This window comes from Hypanus sabinus, chromosome 10, assembly GCF_030144855.1.
Source record: "Hypanus sabinus isolate sHypSab1 chromosome 10, sHypSab1.hap1, whole genome shotgun sequence".
Taxonomy (NCBI): Eukaryota; Metazoa; Chordata; class Chondrichthyes; order Myliobatiformes; family Dasyatidae; genus Hypanus; species Hypanus sabinus.
Window position 1 is genome coordinate 114,593,912 of NC_082715.1, and position 19,388 is coordinate 114,613,299.

At 57.2% G+C, this 19,388-nt stretch overlaps 1 protein-coding gene across 1 annotated transcript in view; it reads left to right on the forward strand.

Annotated features, from left to right (window-relative positions):
- LOC132401004 (inositol-trisphosphate 3-kinase B-like) overlaps window positions 1-19,067 on the forward strand; it is an 80,222-nt gene extending 61,155 nt beyond the window's left edge. The window contains exons 6-7 of the mRNA XM_059982715.1: window positions 14,575-14,646; window positions 16,577-19,067. Of these exons, the coding sequence (XP_059838698.1) occupies window positions 14,575-14,646; window positions 16,577-16,786 (282 nt within the window). The 3' untranslated portion in view covers window positions 16,787-19,067. The remainder of the gene's footprint in view (window positions 1-14,574; window positions 14,647-16,576) is intronic.
- The last annotated feature ends 321 nt before the right edge of the window (window positions 19,068-19,388 follow it).

The window sequence follows — 19,388 nt, forward strand, 5'->3', positions numbered from 1 at the left end:
GAGTGGGTGTGAGTGGATCCAGAGGGTGTGGGAGATGGGGGAGTGGGTGTGAGTGGAAGGGGAGGGTTTGGGAGATGGGGGAGTGGGTGTCAGTGGATCCAGAGGGTTTGAGAGATGGAGGAGTGGGTGTGAGTGGATCCGGAGGGTTTGGGAGATGGAGGAGTGGGTGTGAGTGGATCCAGAGGGTGTGGGAGATGGGGGAGTGGGTTTGAGTGGAACCGGAGGGTTTGGGAGATGGGGGAGTGGGTGTCAGTGGATCCAGAGGGTTTGAGAGATGGAGGAGTGGGTGTGAGTGGATCCGGAGGGTTTGGGAGATGGAGGAGTGGGTGTGAGTGGATCCGGAGGGTTTGAGAGATGGAGGAGTGGGTGTGAGTGGATCCGGAGGGTTTGGGAGATGGGGGAGTGGGTGTGAGTGGATCCGGAGGGTTTGGGAGATGGGGGAGTGGGTGTGAGTGGATCCGGAGGGTTTGTGAGATGGGGGAGTGGGTGTGAGTGGATCCGGAGGGTTTGGGAGATGGGGGAGTGAGTGTGAGTGGATCCGGAGGGTTTCGGAGATGGGGGAGTGGGTGTGAGTGGATCCGGAGGGTTTGGATGATGCGGGAGTGGGTGTGAGTGAATCCGGAGGGTTTGGGAGATGGGGGAGTGGGTGTGAGTGGACCCGGAGGGTTTGAGAGATGGAGGAGTAGGTGTGAGTGGATCCGGAGGGTTTGGGAGATGGGGGAGTGGGTGTGAGTGGATCCAGAGGGATTGGGAGATGGGGGAGTGGGTGTGAGTGGATCCGGAGGGTTTGAGAGATGCAGGAGTGGGTGTGAGTGGATCCGGAGGGTTTGGGAGATGGGGGAGTGGGTGTGAGTGGATCCGGAGGGTTTGGGAGATGGGGGAGTGGGTGTGAGTGGATCCGGAGGGTTTGAGAGATGGAGGAGTGGGTGTGAGTGGATCCGGAGGGTTTGAGAGATAGAGGAGTGGGTGTGAGTGGATCCAGAGGGTGTGGGAGATGGGGGAGTGGGTGTGAGTGGAAGGGGAGGGTTTGGGAGATGGGGGAGTGGGTGTCAGTGGATCCAGAGGGTTTGAGAGATGGAGGAGTGGGTGTGAGTGGATCCGGAGGGTTTGGGAGATGGAGGAGTGGGTGTGAGTGGATCCAGAGGGTGTGGGAGATGGGGGAGTGGGTTTGAGTGGAACCGGAGGGTTTGGGAGATGGGGGAGTGGGTGTCAGTGGATCCAGAGGGTTTGAGAGATGGAGGAGTGGGTGTGAGTGGATCCGGAGGGTTTGGGAGATGGAGGAGTGGGTGTGAGTGGATCCGGAGGGTTTGAGAGATGGAGGAGTGGGTGTGAGTGGATCCGGAGGGTTTGGGAGATGGGGGAGTGGGTGTGAGTGGATCCGGAGGGGTTGGGAGATGGGGAAGTGGGTGTGAGTGGATCCGGAGGGTTTGAGAGATGGTGGAGTGGGTGTGAGTGGATCCAGAGGGTTTGGGAGATGGGGGAGTGGGTGTGAGTGGATCCGGAGGGTTTGAGAGATGGAGGAGTGGGTGTGAGTGGATCCGGAGGATTTGGGAGATGGGGGAGTGGGTGTGAGTGGATCCGGAGGGTTTGAGAGATGAAGGAGTGGGTGTGAGTGGATCCGGAGGGTTTGAGAGATGGAGGAGTGGGTGTGAGTGGATCCGGAGGGTTTGGGAGATGGAGGAGTGGGTGTGAGTGGATCTGGAGGGTTTGGGAGATGGGGGAGTGGGTGTGAGTGGATCCGGAGGGTTTCGGAGATGGGGGAGTGGGTGTGAGTGGATCCGGAGGGTTTGGGAGATGGGGGAGTGGGTGTGAGTGGATCCGGAGGGTTTGAGAGATGGAGGAGTGGGTGTGAGTGGATCCGGAGGGTTTGGGAGATGGGGGAGTGGGTGTGAGTGGATCCGGAGGGTTTGAGAGATGGAGGAGTGGGTGTGAGTGGATCCGGAGGGTTTGGGAGATGGGGGAGTGGGTGTGAGTGGATCCAGAGGGATTGGGAGATGGGGGAGTGGGTGTGAGTGGATCTGGAGGGTTTGAGAGATGCAGGAGTGGGTGTGAGTGGATCCGGAGGGTTTGTGAGATGGGGGAGTGGGTGTGAGTGGATCCGGAGGGTTTGGGAGATGGGGGAGTGGGTGTGAGTGGATCCGGAGGGTTTGAGAGATGGAGGAGTGGGTGTGAGTGGATCCGGACGGTTTGGGAGATGGAGGAGTGGGTGTGAGTGGATCCGGAGGGTTTGAGAGATGGAGGAGTGGGTGTTAGTGGATCCAGAGGGTTTGGGAGATGGGGGAGTGGGTGTGAGTGGAACCGGAGGGTTTGGGAGATGGGGGAGTGGGTGTCAGTGGATCCAGAGGGTTTGAGAGATGGAGGAGTGGGTGTGAGTGGATCCGGAGGGTTTGGGAGATGGGGGAGTGGGTGTGAGTGGATCCGGAGGGTTTGAGAGATGGAGGAGTGGGTGTGAGTGGATCCGGAGGGTTTGGAAGATGGGGGAGTGGGTGTGAGTGGATCCGGAGGGTTTGAGAGATGCAGGAGTGGGTTGTGAGTGGATCCGGAGGGTTTGGGAGATGGGGGAGTGGGTGTGAGTGGATCCGGAGGGTTTGGGAGATGGGGGAGTGGGTGTGAGTGGATCCGGAGGGTTTGAGAGATGGAGGAGTGGGTGTGAGTGGATCCGGAGGGTTTGAGAGATGGAGGAGTGGGTGTGAGTGGATCCAGACAGTGTGGGAGATGAGGGAGTGGGTGTGAGTGGAACCGGAGGGTTTGGGAGATGGGGGAGTGGGTGTCAGTGGATCCACAGGGTTTGAGAGATGGAGGAGTGGGTGTGAGTGGATCCGGAGGGTTTGGGAGATGGAGGAGTGGGTGTGAGTGGATCCAGAGGGTGTGGGAGATGGGGGAGTGGGTGTGAGTGGATCCGGAGGGTTTGGGAGATGGGGGAGTGGGTGTCAGTGGATCCAGAGGGTTTGAGAGATGGAGGAGTGGGTGTGAGTGGATCCGGAGGGTTTGGGAGATGGGGGAGTGGGTGTGAGTGGATCTGGAGGGTTTGAGAGATGGAGGAGTGGGTGTGAGTGGATCCGGAGGGTTTGGGAGATGGGGGAGTGGGTGTGAGTGGATCCAGAGGGATTGGGAGATGGGGGAGTGGGTGTGAGTTGATCTGGAGGGTTTGAGAGATGCGGGAGTGGGTGTGAGTGGATCCGGAGGGTTTGTGAGATGGGGGAGTGGGTGTGAGTGGATCCGGAGGGTTTGGGAGATGGGGGAGTGGGTGTGTGTGGATCCGGAGGGTTTGAGAGATGGAGGAGTGGGTGTGAGTGGATCCGGAGGGTTTGGGAGATGGAGGAGTGGGTGTGAGTGGATCTGGAGGGTTTGAGAGATGGAGGAGTGGGTGTTAGTGGATCCGGAGGGTTTGGGAGATGGGGGAGTGGGTGTGAGTGGAACCGGAGGGTTTGGGAGATGGGGGAGTGGGTGTCAGTGGATCCAGAGGGTTTGAGAGATGGAGGAGTGGGTGTGAGTGGATCCGGAGGGTTTGGGAGATGGGGGAGTGGGTGTGAGTGGATCCGGAGGGTTTGAGAGATGGAGGAGTGGGTGTGAGTGGATCCGGAGGGTTTGGGAGATGGGGGAGTGGGTGTGAGTGGATCCAGAGGGATTGGGAGATGGGGGAGTGGGTGTGAGTGGATCCGGAGGGTTTGAGAGATGCAGGAGTGGGTGTGAATGGATCCGGAGGGTTTGGGAGATGGGGGAGTGGGTGTGAGTGGATCCAGAGGGTTTGGGAGATGGAGGAGTGGGTGTGAGTGGATCCGGAGGGTTTGAGAGATGGAGGAGTGGGTGTGAGTGGATCCAGAGGGTTTGGGAGATGGGGGAGTGGGTGTGAGTGGAACCGGAGGGTTTGGGAGATGGGGGAGTGGGTGTCAGTGGATACAGAGGGTTTGGGAGATGGGGGAGTGGGTGTGTGTGGATCCAGAGGATTTGGGAGATGGGGGAGTGAGTGTGAGTGGATCCGGAGGGTTTGGGAGATGGGGGAGTGGGTGTGAGTGGATCCGGAGGGTTTGAGAGATGGAGGAGTGGGTCTGAGTGGATCCGGAGGGTTTGGGAGATGGGGGAGTGGGTGTGAGTGGATCCGGAGGGTTTGAGAGATGGAGGAGTGGGTCTGAGTGGATCCAGAGGGTTTGGGAGATGGGGGAGTGGGTGTGAGTGGAACCGGAGTGTTTGGGAGATGGGGGAGTGGGTGCGAGTGGATCCGGAGGGTTTGGGAGATGGTGGAGTGGGTGTGAGTGGAACCGGAGGGTTTGGGAGATGGGGGAGTGGGTGTCAGTGGATCCAGAGGGTTTGAGAGATGGAGGAGTGGGTGTGAGTGGATCCGGAGGGTTTGGGAGATGGAGGAGTGGGTGTGAGTGGATCCAGAGGGTGTGGGAAATGGGGGAGTGGGTGTGAGTGGATCCGGAGGGTTTGGGAGATGGGGGAGTGGGTGTGACTGGATCCGGAGGGTTTGGGAGATGGGGGAGTGGGTGTGAGTGGAACCGGAGGGTTTGGGAGATGGGGGAGTGGGTGTCAGTGGATCCAGAGGGTTTGGGAGATGGGGGAGTGGGTGTGTGTGGATCCGGAGGGTTTGGGAGATGGGGGAGTGAGTGTGAGTGGATCCGGAGGGTTTGGGAGATGGGGGAGTGGGTGTGAGTGGATCTGGAGGGTTTGGGAGATGGGGGAGTGGGTGTGAGTGGACCCGGAGGGTTTGAGAGATGGAGGAGTAGGTGTGAGTGGATCCGGAGGGTTTGGGAGATGGGGCAGTGGGTGTGAGTGGATCCAGAGGGATTGGGAGATGGGGGAGTGGGTGTGAGTGGATCCGGAGGGTTTGAGAGATGCAGGAGTGGGTGTGAGTGGATCCGGAGGGTTTGGGAGATGGGGGAGTGGGTGTGAGTGGATCCGGAGGGTTTGGGAGATTGGGGAGTGGGTGTGAGTGGATCCGGAGGGTTTGAGAGATGGAGGAGTGGGTGTGAGTGGATCCGGAGGGTTTGAGAGATGGAGGAGTGGGTGTGAGTGGATCCAGAGGGTGTGGGAGATGGGGGAGTGGGTGTGAGTGGAACCGGAGGGTTTGGGAGATGGGGGAGTGGGTGTCAGTGGATCCAGAGGGTTTGAGAGATGGAGGAGTGGGTGTGAGTGTATCCGGAGGGTTTGGGAGATGGAGGAGTGGGTGTGAGTGGATCCAGAGGGTGTGGGAGATGGGGGAGTGGGTGTGAGTGGAACCGGAGGGTTTGGGAGATGGGGGAGTGGGTGTCAGTGGATCCAGAGGGTTTGAGAGATGGACGAGTGGGTGTGAGTGGATCCGGAGGGTTTGGGAGATGGAGGAGTGGGTGTGAGTGGATCCGGAGGGTTTGAGAGATGGAGGAGTGGGTGTGAGTGGATCCGGAGGGTTTGGGAGATGGGGGAGTGGGTGTGAGTGGATCCGGAGGGTTTGGGAGATGGGGGAGTGGGTGTGAGTGGATCCGGAGGGTTTGAGAGATGGTGGAGTGGGTGTGAGTGGATCCAGAGGGTTTGGGAGATGGGGGAGTGGGTGTGAGTGGATCCGGAGGGTTTGAGAGATGGAGGGGTGGGTGTGAGTGGATCCGGAGGTTTTGGGAGATGGGGGAGTGGGTGTGAGTGGATCCGGAGGGTTTGAGAGATGAAGGAGTGGGTGTGAGTGGATCCGGAGGGTTTGAGAGATGGAGGAGTGGGTGTGAGTGGATCCGGAGGGTTTGGGAGATGGAGGAGTGGGTATGAGTGGATCTGGAGGGTTTGGGAGATGGGGGAGTGGGTGTGAGTGGATCCGGAGGGTTTCGGAGATGGGGGAGTGGGTGTGAGTGGATCCGGAGGGTTTGGGAGATGGGGGAGTGGGTGTGAGTGGATCCGGAGGGTTTGGGAGATGGGGGAGTGGGTGTGAGTGGATCCAGAGGGATTGGGAGATGGGGGAGTGGGTGTGAGTGGATCTGGAGGGTTTGAGAGATGCAGCAGTGGGTGTGAGTGGATCCGGAGGGTTTGTGAGATGGGGGAGTGGGTGTGAGTGGATCCGGAGGGTTTGGGAGATGGGGGAGTGGGTGTGTGTGGATCCGGAGGGTTTGAGAGATGGAGGAGTGGGTGTGAGTGGATCCGGAGGGTTTGGGAGATGGAGGAGTGGGTGTGAGTGGATCCGGAGGGTTTGAGAGATGGAGGAGTGTGTGTTAGTGGATCCAGAGGGTTTGGGAGATGGGGGAGTGGGTGTGAGTGGAACCGGAGGGTTTGGGAGATGGGGGAGTGGGTGTCAGTGGATCCAGAGGGTTTGAGAGATGGAGGAGTGGGTGTGAGTGGATCCGGAGGGTTTGGGAGATGGGGGAGTGGGTGTGAGTGGATCCGGAGGGTTTGAGAGATGGAGGAGTGGGTGTGAGTGGATCCGGAGGGTTTGGGAGATGGGGGAGTGGGTGTGAGTGGATCCAGAGGGATTGGGAGATGGGGGAGTGGGTGTGAGTGGATCCGGAGGGTTTGAGAGATGCAGGAGTGGGTGTGAATGGATCCGGAGGGTTTGGGAGATGGTGGAGTGGGTGTGAGTGGATCCAGAGGGTTTGGGAGATGGAGGAGTGGGTGTGAGTGGATCCGGAGGGTTTGAGAGATGGAGGAGTGGGTGTGAGTGGATCCAGAGGGTTTGGGAGATGGGGGAGTGGGTGTGAGTGGAACCGGAGGGTTTGGGAGATGGGGGAGTGGGTGTCAGTGGATACAGAGGGTTTGGGAGATGGGGGAGTGGGTGTGTGTGGATCCAGAGGATTTGGGAGATGGAGTGAGTGTGAGTGGATCCGGAGGGTTTGGGAGATGGGGGAGTGGGTGTGAGTGGATCCGGAGGGTTTGAGAGATGGAGGAGTGGGTCTGAGTGGATCCAGAGGGTTTGGGAGATGGGGGAGTGGGTGTGAGTGGAACCGGAGGGTTTGGGAGATGGTGGAGTGGGTGTGAGTGGATCTGGAGGGTTTGGGAGATGGGGGAGTGGGTGTGTGTGGATCCGGAGGGTTTGGGAGATGGGGGAGTGGGTGTGAGTGGATCCGGAGGGTTTGAGAGATGGGGGAGTGGGTGTGAGTGGATGCAGAGGGTTTCGGAGATGGAGGAGTGGGTGTGAGTGGATCCGGAGGGTTTGAGAGATGGAGGAGTGGGTGTGAGTGGATCCGGAGGGTTTGAGAGATGGAGAAGTGATCGTGAGTGGATCCGGAGGGTTTGGGAGATGGGGGAGTGGGTGTGAGTGGATCCGGAGGGTTTGGGAGATGGGGGAGTGGGTGTGAGTGGATCCGGAGGGTTTGGGAGATGGGGGAGTGGGTGTGAGTGGATCCGGAGGGTTTGAGAGATGGAGGAGTGAGTGTGAGTGGATCCGGAGGGTTTGAGAGATGGAGGAGTGGGTGTGAGTGGGTCCAGAGGGTGTGGGAGATGGGGGAGTGGGTGTGAGTGGAACCGGAGGGTTTGGGAGATGGGGGAGTGGGTGTCAATGGATCCAGAGGGTTTGAGAGATGGAGGAGTGTGTGTGAGTGGATCCGGAGGGTTTGGGAGATGGAGGAGTGGGTGTGAGTGGATCCAGAGGGTGTGGGAGATGGGTGAGTGGGTGGGAGTGGAACCGGAGGGTTTGGGAGATGGGGGAGTGGGTGTCAGTGGATCCAGAGGGTTTGAGAGATGGAGGAGTGGGTGTGAGTGGATCCGGAGGGTTTGGGAGATGGAGGAGTGGGTGTGAGTGGATCCAGAGGGTTTGAGAGATGGAGGAGTGGGTGTGAGTGGATCCGGAGGGTTTGGGAGATGGGGGAGTGGGTGTGAGTGGATCCGGAGGGTTTGGGAGATGGAGGAGTGGGTGAGAGTGGATCCGGAGCGTTTGGGAGATGGGGGAGTGGGTGTGTGTGGATCCGGAGGGTTTGGGAGATGGGGGAGTGAGTGTGAGTGGATCCGGATGGTTTGGGAGATGGGGGAGTGGGTGTGAGTGGATCCGGAGGGTTTGGGAGATGGGGGAGTGGGTGTGAGTGGATCCGGAGGGTTTGGGAGATGGGGGAGTGGGTGTGAGTGGATCTGGAGGGTTTGAGAGATGGAGGAGTGGGTGTGAGTGGATCCGGAGGGTTTCGGAGATGGGGGAGTGGGTGTGAGTGGATCCAGAGAGATTGGGAGATGGGGGAGTGGGTGTGAGTGGATCCGGAGGGTTTGAGAGATGCAGGAGTGGGTGTGAGTGGATCCAGACAGTGTGGGAGATGGGGGAGTGGGTGTGAGTGGAACCGGAGGGTTTGGGAGATGGGGGAGTGGGTGTCAGTGGATCCAGAGGGTTTGAGAGATGGAGGAGTGGGTGTGAGTGGATCCGGAGGGTTTGGGAGATGGAGGAGTGGGTGTGAGTGGATCCAGAGGGTGTGGGAGATGGGGGAGTGGGTGTGAGTGGAACCAGAGGGTTTGGGAGATGGGGGAGTGGGTGTCAGTGGATCCAGAGGGTTTGAGAGATGGAGGAGTGGGTGTGAGTGGATCCGGAGGGTTTGGGAGATGGGGGAGTGGGTGTGAGTGGATCCGGAGGGTTTGGGAGATGGGGGAGTGGGTGTGAGTGGATCCAGAGGGTTTGAGAGATGGTGGAGTGGGTGTGAGTGGATCCAGAGGGTTTGGGAGATGGGGGAGTGGGTGTGAGTGGATCCGGAGGGTTTGAGAGATGGAGGAGTGGGTGTGAGTGGATCCGGAGGGTTTGAGAGATGGAGGAGTGGGTGTGAGTGGATCTGGAGGGTTTGGGAGATGGAGGAGTGGGTGTGAGTGGATCCGGAGGGTTTCGGAGATGGGGGAGTGGGTGTGAGTGGATCCGGAGGGTTTGGGAGATGGGGGAGTGGGTGTGAGTGGATCCAGAGGGTTTGGGAGATGGGGGAGTTGGTGTGAGTGGATCCGGAGGGTTTGAGAGATGGAGGAGTGGGTGTGAGTGGATCCGGAGGGTTTGGGAGATGGGGGAGTGGGTGTGAGTGGATCCGGAGGGTTTGAGAGATGGAGGAGTGGGTGTGAGTGGATCCGGAATGTTTGAGAGATGGAGGAGTGGGTGTGAGTGGATCCGGAGGGTTTGAGAGATGGAGGAGTGGGTGTGAGTGGATCCGGAGGGTTTGAGAGATGGAGAAGTGGTCGTGAGAGGATCCGGAGGGTTTGGGAGATGGGGGAGTGGGTGTGTGTGGATCCGGAGGGTTTGGGAGATGGGGGAGTGGGTGTGAGTGGATCCGGAGGGTTTGGGAGATGGGGGAGTGGGTGTGAGTGGATCCGGAGGGTTTGGGAGATGGGGGAGTGGGTGTGAGTGGATCCGGAGGGTTTGGGAGATGGGGGAGTGTGTGTGAGTGGATCCGGAGGGTTTGGGAGATGGGGGAGTGGGTGTGAGAGAATCCGGAGGGTTTGAGAGATGGAGGAGTGGGTGTGAGTGGATCCGGAGGGTTTGGGAGATGGGGGAGTGGGTGTGAGTGGATCCGGAGGGTTTGGGAGATGGAGGACTGGGTTTGAGTAGATCCGGAGGGTTTGGGAGATGGGGGAGTGGGTGTGAGTGGATCCGGAGTGTTTGGGAGATGGAGGAGTGGGTGTGAGTGGATCCGGAGGGTTTGAGAGATGGAGGAGTGGGTGTGAGTGGATCCGGAGGATTTGAGAGATGGAGGAGTGGGTGTGAGTGGATCTGGAGGGTTTGAGAGATTGGGGAGTGGGTGTGAGTGGATCCGGAGGGTTTGGGAGATGGAGGCGTGGGTGTGAGTGGATCCGGAGGGTTTGGGAGATGGGCGAGTGGATGTGAGTGGATCCGGAGGGTTTGCGAGATGGGGGAGTGGGTGTGAGTGGATCCGGAGGGTTTGGGAGATGGAGGAGTGGGTGTGAGTGGATTTGGAGGGTTTGGGAGATGGGGGAGTGGGTGTGAGTGGATCCGGAGGGTTTTGGAGATGGGGGAGTGGGTGTGAGTGGATCCGGAGGGTTTGAGAGATGGGGGAGTGGGTGTGAGTGGATCCGGAGGGTTTGGGAGATGGGGGAGTGGGTGTGAGTGGATCCGGAGGGTTTGGGAGATGGGGGAGTGGGTGTGAGTGGATCCGGAGGGTTTGAGAGATGGAGGAGTGGGTGTGAGTGGATCCGGAGGGTTTGGGAGATGGGGGAGTGGGTGTGAGTGGATCCAGAGGGATTGGGAGATGGGGGAGTGGGTGTGAGTGGATCCGGAGGGTTTGAGAGATGCAGGAGTGGGTTGTGAGTGGATCCGGAGGGTTTGGGAGATGGGGGAGTGGGTGTGAGTGGATCCGGAGGGTTTGGGAGATGGGGGAGTGGGTGTGAGTGGATCCGGAGGGTTTGAGAGATGGAGGAGTGGGTGTGAGTGGATCCGGAGGGTTTGAGAGATGGAGGAGTGGGTGTGAGTGGATCCAGACAGTGTGGGAGATGAGGGAGTGGGTGTGAGTGGAACCGGAGGGTTTGGGAGATGGGGGAGTGGGTGTCAGTGGATCCAGAGGGTTTGAGAGATGGAGGAGTGGGTGTGAGTGGATCCGGAGGGTTTGGGAGATGGAGGAGTGGGTGTGAGTGGATCCAGAGGGTGTGGGAGATGGGGGAGTGGGTGTGAGTGGATCCGGAGGGTTTGGGAGATGGGGGAGTGGGTGTCAGTGGATCCAGAGGGTTTGAGAGATGGAGGAGTGGGTGTGAGTGGATCCGGAGGGTTTGGGAGATGGAGGAGTGGGTGTGAGTGGATCCGGAGGGTTTGAGAGTTGGAGGAGTGGGTGTGAGTGGATCCGGAGGGTTTGGGAGATGGGGGAGTGGGTGTGAGTGGATCCGGAGGGTTTGGGAGATTGGGGAGTGGGTGTGAGTGGATCCAGAGGGTTTGAGAGATGGTGGAGTGGGTGTGAGTGGATCCAGAGGGTTTGGGAGATGGGGGAGTGGGTGTGAGTGGATCCGGAGGGTTTGAGAGATGGAGGACTGGGTGTGAGTGGATCCGGAGGGTTTGGGAGATGGGGGAGTGGTTGTGAGTGGATCCGGAGGGTTTGAGAGATGAAGGAGTGGGTGTGAGTGGATCCGGAGGGTTTGAGAGATGGAGGAGTGGGAGTGAGTGGATCCGGAGGGTTTGGGAGATGGAGGAGTGGGTGTGAGTGGATCTGGAGGGTTTGGGAGATGGGGGAGTGGGTGTGAGTGGTTCCGGAGGGTTTCGGAGATGGGGGAGTGGGTGTGAGTGGATCCGGAGGGTTTGAGAGATAGGGGAGTGGGTGTGAGTGGATCCAGAGGGTTTCGGAGATGGGGGAGTGGGTGTGTGTGGATCCGGAGGGTTTGAGAGATGGAGGAGTGGGTGTGAGTGGATCCGGAGGGTTTGGGAGATGGGGGAGTGGGTGCGAGTGGATCCGGAGGGTTTGGGAGATGGGGGAGTGGGTGTGAGTGGATCCGGAGGGTTTGAGAGATGGAGGAGTGGGTGTGAGTGGATCCGGAGGGTTTTGGAGATGGGGGAGTGTGTGTGAGTGGATCCGGAGGGTTTGAGAGATGGAGGAGTGGGTGTGAGTGGATCCGGAGGGTTTGGGAGATGGGGGAGTGGGTGTGAGTGGATCCAAAGGGATTGGGAGATGGGGGAGTGGGTGTGAGTGGATCCGGAGGGTTTGAGAGATGGAGGAGTGGGTGTGAGTGGATGTGGAGGGTTTGGGAGATGGAGGAGTGGGTGTGAGTGGATCCGGAGGGTTTCGGAGATGGGGGAGTGGGTGTGAGTGGATCCGGAGGGTTTTGGAGATGGGGGAGTGGGTGTGAGTGGATCCGGAGGGTTTGGGAGATGGGGGAGTGGGTGCGAGTGGATCCGGAGGGTTTGGGAGATGGGGGAGTGGGTGTGAGTGGAACCGGAGGGTTTGGGAGATGGGGGAGTGGGTGTCAGTGGATCCAGAGGGTTTGAGAGATGGAGGAGTGGGTGTGAGTGGATCCGGAGGGTTTGGGAGATGGAGGAGTGGGTGTGAGTGGATCGAGAGGGTGTGGGAGATGGGGGAGTGGGTGTGAGTGGATCCGGAGGGTTTGGGAGATGGGGGAGTGGGTGTCAGTGGATCCAGAGGGTTTGAGAGATGGAGGAGTGGGTGTGAGTGGATCCGGAGGGTTTGGGAGATGGAGGAGTGGGTGTGAGTGGATCCGGAGGGTTTGAGAGATGGAGGAGTGGGTGTGAGTGGATCCGGAGGGTTTGGGAGATGGAGGAGTGGGTGTGAGTGGATCCGGAGGGATTGGGAGATGGGGGAGTGGGTGTGAGTGGATTCAGAGGGTTTGAGAGATGGTGGAGTGGGTGTGAGTGGATCCAGAGGGTTTGGGAGATGGGGGAGTGGGTGTGAGTGGATCCGGAGGGTTTGAGAAATGGAGGAGTGGGTGTGAGTGGATCCGGAGGGTTTGGGAGATGGGGGAGTGGGTGTGAGTGGATCCGGAGGGTTTGAGAGATGAAGGAGTGGGTGTGAGTGGATCCGGAGGGTTTGAGATATGGAGGAGTGGGTGTGAGTGGATCCGGAGGGTTTGGGAGATGGAGGAGTGGGTGTGAGTGGATCTGGAGGGTTTGGGAGATGGGGGAGTGGGTGTGAGTGGTTCCGGAGGGTTTGGGAGATGGGGGAGTGGGTGTGAGTGGATCCGGAGGGTTTGAGAGATAGGGGAGTGGGTGTGAGTGGATCCAGAGGGTTTCAGAGATGGGGGAGTGGGTGTGTGTGGATCGGGAGGGTTTGAGAGATGGAGGAGTGGGTGTGAGTGGATCCGGAGGGTTTGGGAGATGGGGGAGTGGGTGCGAGTGGATCCGGAGGGTTTGGGAGATGGGGGAGTGGGTGTGAGTGGATCCGGAGGGTTTGAGAGATGGAGGAGTGGGTGTGAGTGGATCCGGAGGGTTTGGGAGATGGAGGAGTGGGTGTGAGTGGATCCGGAGGGTTTGAGAGATGGAGGAGTGGGTGTGAGTGGATCCGGAGGGTTTGGGAGATGGGGGAGTGGATGTGAGTGGATCCGGAGGGTTTGGGAGATGGGGGAGTGGGTGTGAGTGGATCCAGAGGGTTTGAGAGATGGTGGAGTGGGTGTGAGTGGATCCAGAGGGTTTGGGAGATGGGGGAGTGGGTGTGAGTGGATCCGGAGGGTTTGGGAGATGGAGGAGTGGGTGTGAGTGGATCCGGAGGGTTTGGGAGATGGAGGAGTGGGTGTGAGTGGATCCGGAGGGTTTGGGAGATGGGGGAGTGGGTGTGAGTGGATCCGGAGGGTTTGAGAGATGAAGGAGTGGGTGTGAGTGGATCCGGAGGGTTTGAGAGATGGAGGAGTGGGTGTGAGTGGATCCGGAGGGTTTGGGAGATGGAGGAGTGGGTGTGAGTGGATCTGGAGGGTTTGGGAGATGGGGGAGTGGGTGTGAGTGGTTCCGGAGGGTTTGGGAGATGGGGGAGTGGGTGTGAGTGGATCCGGAGGTTTTGGGAGATGGAGGACTGGGTTTGAGTAGATCCGGAGGGTTTGGGAGATGGGGGAGTGGGTGTGAGTGGATCCGGAGTGTTTGGGAGATGGAGGAGTGGGTGTGAGTGGATCCGGAGGGTTTGAGAGATGGAGGAGTGGGTGTGAGTGGATCCGGAGGATTTGAGAGATGGAGGAGTGGGTGTGAGTGGATCTGGAGGGTTTGAGAGATGGGGGAGTGGGTGTGAGTGGATCCGGAGGGTTTGGGAGATGGAGGCGTGGGTGTGAGTGGATCCGGAGGGTTTGGGAGATGGGCGAGTGGATGTGAGTGGATCCGGAGGGTTTGGGAGATGGGGGAGTGGGTGTGAGTGGATCCGGAGGGTTTGGGAGATGGGGGAGTGGGTGTGAGTGGATCCGGAGGGTTTTGGAGATGGAGGAGTGGGTGTGAGTGGATTTGGAGGGTTTGGGAGATGGGGGAGTGGGTGTGAGTGGATCCGGAGGGTTTTGGAGATGGGGGAGTGGGTGTGAGTGGATCCGGAGGGTTTGAGAGATGGGGGAGTGGGTGTGAGTGGATCCGGAGGTTTTGAGAGATGGAGGAGTGGGTGTGAGTGGATCCGGAGGGTTTGGGAGATGGGGGAGTGGGTGTGAGTGGATCCGGAGGGTTTGGGAGATGGGGGAGTGGGTGTGAGTGGATCCGGAGGGTTTGAGAGATGGAGGAGTGGGTGTGAGTGGATCCGGAGGGTTTGGGAGATGGGGTAGTGGGTGTGAGTGGATCCGGAGGGTTTGAGAGACGGAGGAGTGGGTGTGAGTGGATCCGGAGGGTTTGGGAGATGGGGGAGTGGGTGTGAGTGGATCCAGAGGGTTTGGGAGATGGGGGAGTGGGTGTGTGTGGATCCGGAAGGTTTGAGAGATGGAGGAGTGGGTGTGAGTGGATCTGGAGGGTTTGGGAGATGGAGGAGTGGGTGTGAGTGGATCCGGAGGGTTTGGGAGATGGGGGAATGGGTGTGAGTGGATCCGGAGGGTTTGAGAAATGGAGGAGTGAGTGTGAGTGGATCTGGAGGGTTTGGGAGATGGAGGAGTGGGTGTGAGTGGATCCGGAGGGTTTGAGAGATGGAGGAGTGGGTGTGAGTGGATCCGGAGGGTTTGAGAGATGGAGGAGTGTGTGTGAGTGAATCCGGAGGGGATTGGTGAGGGATGGAGGGCAGGAAACTCTCATTGCCCAGTGACTGCCATGTTGCTGCTCTGTTTCAGACAAAATATCTCGATCGTCTGAGGCTGATTCGGGACACGCTGGAGGTTTCCACTTTCTTCCAGAGCCACGAGGTGAGTGCGGTCCCTCAGTCAGGGAGGGACGTAAATACGAGTCACGGTGCGGTGGAGACATGGGTCACACACACACACACACACACACACACACACACACACACACACACACACACACACACACACACACACACACACACACACACACACACACACACACACACACACACACACACACACACACACTCACACACACACACACACACACACTCTCTCTCTCTCTCACGTACACACACTCATTCTCACACACACACACACACACACACACACACACACACACACACTCACTCACACACACACACACACTCATTCTCACACACACACACTCACACAGACCCACTCACACACACACACACACTCATTCTCACACACACACACTCACACAGACCCACTCACGCACACACACACACTCATTCTCACACACGCTCACTCACACAGACACACTCACACACACAGTCACACACACACACTCACACTCATTCTCACACACACACACTCACACAGACACACTCACGCACACACACACACTCATTCTCACACACACACACACACTCTCACACACGCTCACACACTCATATATATCGTCACACACATACACTCCTAAATGTTCACACACATCTGCTGTACATACCAAATGCTTGCACACACGCATACCTGCCAACAGACATGCATGCAGACTGTCAGCCTCACATCTAACACAATGTCACACAAAGTACCACACCAGTGTGCACAGTGTCATGTGTCAATCACAGTCACACAGTGAGTCATGTACATATGCACAGTCATACACAAGGATATACGCAGCCACACAGGGTCACGCTTGTGGAACCACACCGAGTTTCACACATGGATACCGAGCCACATGTGGATGTACAGTTACACTCGGACAGTCATGTGTGGATATACAGTTACACTCTGACAGTCATGTGTGGATGTGCAGTTACACTCTGACACAGTCACGTGTGGATGTACAGTTACACTCGGACAGTCACGTGTGGATGTACAGTTACACTCTGACACAGTCACGTGTGGGTGTACAGTTACACTCGGACAGTCATGTGTGGATGTACAGTTACACTCTGACAGTCATGTGTGGATGTGCAGTTACACTCTGACACAGTCACGTGTGGATGTACAGTTACACTCTGACAGTCACGTGTGGATGTACAGTTACACTCTGGCACAGTCACGCGTGGATGTACAGTTACACTCTGACAGTCACGTGTGGATGTACAGTTACACTCTGACACAGTCACGTGTGGATGTACAGTTACGCTTGGACAGTCACGCGTGGATGTACAGTTACACTCTGACACAGTCACGTGTGGATGTACAGTTACGCTTGGACAGTCACGCGTGGATGTACAGTTACACTCTGACACAGTCACGCGTGGATGTACAGTTACGCTTGGACAGTCACATGTGGATGTACAGTTATACTCTGACACAGTCACGTGTGGATGTACAGTTACGCTTGGACAGTCACGTGTGGATGTACAGTTACACTCGGACAGTCACATGTGGATGTACAGTTACACTCTGACAGTCACGTGTGGATGTACAGTTACACTCGGACAGTCACGTGTGGATGTACAGTTACACTCTGACAGTCACGTGGGGATGTACAGTTACACTCGGACAGTCACGTGTGGATGTACAGTTACACTCAGTCACACGTGTGAATGCACGAGTTTACACAGATCTTGTCACACTTGTTGATGCTGGTGAAGATGCAAAATTCAGATTCACTTGTGCAGCTCTTGGTTTTACATATGAACTCTCTTCCCACCATCTGCTCCTCCCCTGCCTCCCCACTCTCTCCTCATCCACCTCTCCCTTCTCTCTCACTCCCTCCCTCTCCTCCCCTCTCCCCTCTCCCATTCCCTCCCTCCTCCCCTCTCCCCCTCCTCCCCTCTCCCCCTCCTCCCAGGTTATCGGCAGCTCCCTGCTCTTTGTCCACGACCGCAATGCTCAGGCCAAGGTGTGGATGATCGATTTTGGGAAGACAATGCCTCTGCCCAGGGGTCAGCTCCTGAGCCACCGGCTGCCCTGGCAGGAGGGCAACAGGGAGGATGGTTACCTCTGGGGCATCGACCACCTCATCTCCATCCTGGAAGAGATGCTGCAGACAAAGGACTGAATTGACCCAGCTCATTCCGGAATCTTCCTCCGGCACTACAGAACATTCCGGAAAGAGGTTGGAGGGGTTCGTCCCCCTCCCAGCATCACCGAGAAAGACGTGGCGGTCTGGTGGGGATGAATGGGGGTGCACCGACACAGTGAAATCAGGCAGAGGGGTCAGAGTTGCACTTGGGCATCGGGGCTGTGGGGTGAGAAGGGGCTGCAACACTGGGAGGCATACCGTGTGGCATACACCAACCACTACCAGGGTCCATCATGAGCAGCCCAGGGCTCCGAGTAGCGAGAGGCCAGAGGCTGAGAATGTTCTAGACTTTTCAACCTACCAAGTGAGTGGGAGGAGGGGTCTGAGAACATTACCACACAGGGCGAGTCGTTCAGCCCTGCTCTGAGGTTAGTTGCTGGCCGACTGAGGCTGTGGGTGTCTGTACAGAGGGCTGGAGGGACTGAGTGGAGGTCTCGGGTCTTTGGGGCTGTACCTGGTCCCGTCTCTTACATCAGCACTGAGAGGTTGGGACCCTGTTTCCACTGACCAGATCTACTCACACAAAAACCTGCCCACCTGCCACATTTTATTGTCTAATTAGCTTCTTTCTCCCCTCCAGTAACCATTCTTGCTGACTGTACCAACCCTTCCCCCAAAAGTCACTATGAGATCCACAAATGACCCCCCCACCCCAAATAGAGTCTGAGAGAGATACAACACAGAAACAGGTTATCAATCTACTCACACTAATCCAATGTTATTCTCCCCAAGCTCCCGTCAGCTCCCCCCAGGTTCCAGCCCTCAGCCACACACTAAGGGCAGGTTGCAGCAGTCAGTTAACTCACCAAGCTTGGATGTACAAGGAGATCAGAGTACCCGGGACAAACCCACACAGCCACAGGGAGAACGTGCAAACTCCACACAGACAGTGCTGGAGGCCAGGATCAGACCCGGGTCTCTAGTGTTGTGTAAAACAACAGCTCCTCCCACTGTTCCTTGTCCCAGTTTGGGAGGACATTTTGGGCCTCCTCACTGCCCACATGCAGAACCAGACCCTGTGCTGAGACAGAGAATGCAGAGTCAGCTGATTAGCTCCGTCACGGGGTGCGGCGGTGGGAAGCTGGCTCAGTTTGTCCTGCTGCTCCCTGGGACTGGCCATGGAGTTACCAGGGCAATGTGACTGTTTCCTCCAGTGTCCTGTGCTGAAAACCCACCAGGTATCTGGGGAACAAATCTGAGTAATGATATAAACCTGTGCCCATGTTACTTGGAAATAATCCATCCCACTCACTAAACCCATTCAGCGAATGAAATCTCTGCCTGGCCCGACACTATGATTGTCCGGACACTGAGTACAGAACCTGGGAGGTCATTGGTGAGGCTGCACCTGCAATATTGCGTCCCTCTGCTGCAGGGAAGATCTTACTAAACCAGAAAGGGTGCAGATCAAGATTTACAAAGATGTCGCCAAGACTCGAGTGAGTGACAGGGAAAGGCTCGGCTGGCTGGGACTTTATTCCTTGAAGCATGGAAGACTGAGTGGTGATTTTATCAAGGTGTTTAAAATCATGAGGAGTATAGAGAGGGCAAGTGCTCTCAGACTTTTTCCCAGGGTCGGGAATCAAGAGCTGGAGGGCACGGGTTTAAGATGAGAAAGGAAAGATTTAGTAGGAACCTGAGGGGCAACGTTTTTACTCAAGGGTGACATACACGTAGAACTGAACTGCCAGAGGAAGTACCCTGGGTACAAAAACAATACTTAGAAGTCATTTGGACAGGAACATGGATAGGAAAAGTTTAGAGCAGGGGTTCTGATCTTATTTTTTTGCCGTAATCCCCTACCATTAACCGAGGGGTCCGTGGACCACAGGTTGGGAATCCCTGGTTTAGCAGGATATGGGCCAAATGGGACGAGCTTGGATGGGGCTTGTTGGGCTGAGGGCCTGCTTCCATGTTGTATGACACTATGGCTTCGGGGCAACCCACGTGGTTAAGTGTTCTCCTGGGGGGTTGAGGAAGTCAGTCATCACAGAGACTGTTGGGGGGGCACACATCTCTGGCCTAGTTGGTGGTGTGAGAACTGAGGCTGGAGGTGAAGTAAGGAGGCGGCATGCTGCCATTTTTTTGTGTCCCAGCAGGCGTTTATTGGCCTTGCATTAACAACAAGGTCGACTCCCTGACGGGGTAGGTCAATGGATTCACTCTTTCCACAGCCCCAGAAGTACACTGGGTTCTGATAAGTTGTCGGCATCTAGTTGGTGTACACAGACTACAGATTAAACCTTACCTATACAAACCTCCCGTGTCTTCTCTGAGTCACACCAGACACCATGCAGTAAGCAGTGCACAAGCACACGGCAGGTGGAATATTTTGTGGACAACTATGAGGTCAGCCACATTGTAAAGATGGGTATTTTTAAATAGTGAGGGAGCAAAAGGTGTTGGGATTCAGAGTGTGTCATTGTACACAGATCACGTCAGCTTAACATGCAGGTGAAGCAAGTCATTAGCAAAATAAACCAGATATTATCCTTCATTCAAAAGGATTTCAATTCAAGTTCAAAGTATTTTAGGTTCACAAGCAAACACCCTTTGCTCCAGTTAAGCAGGACACAAG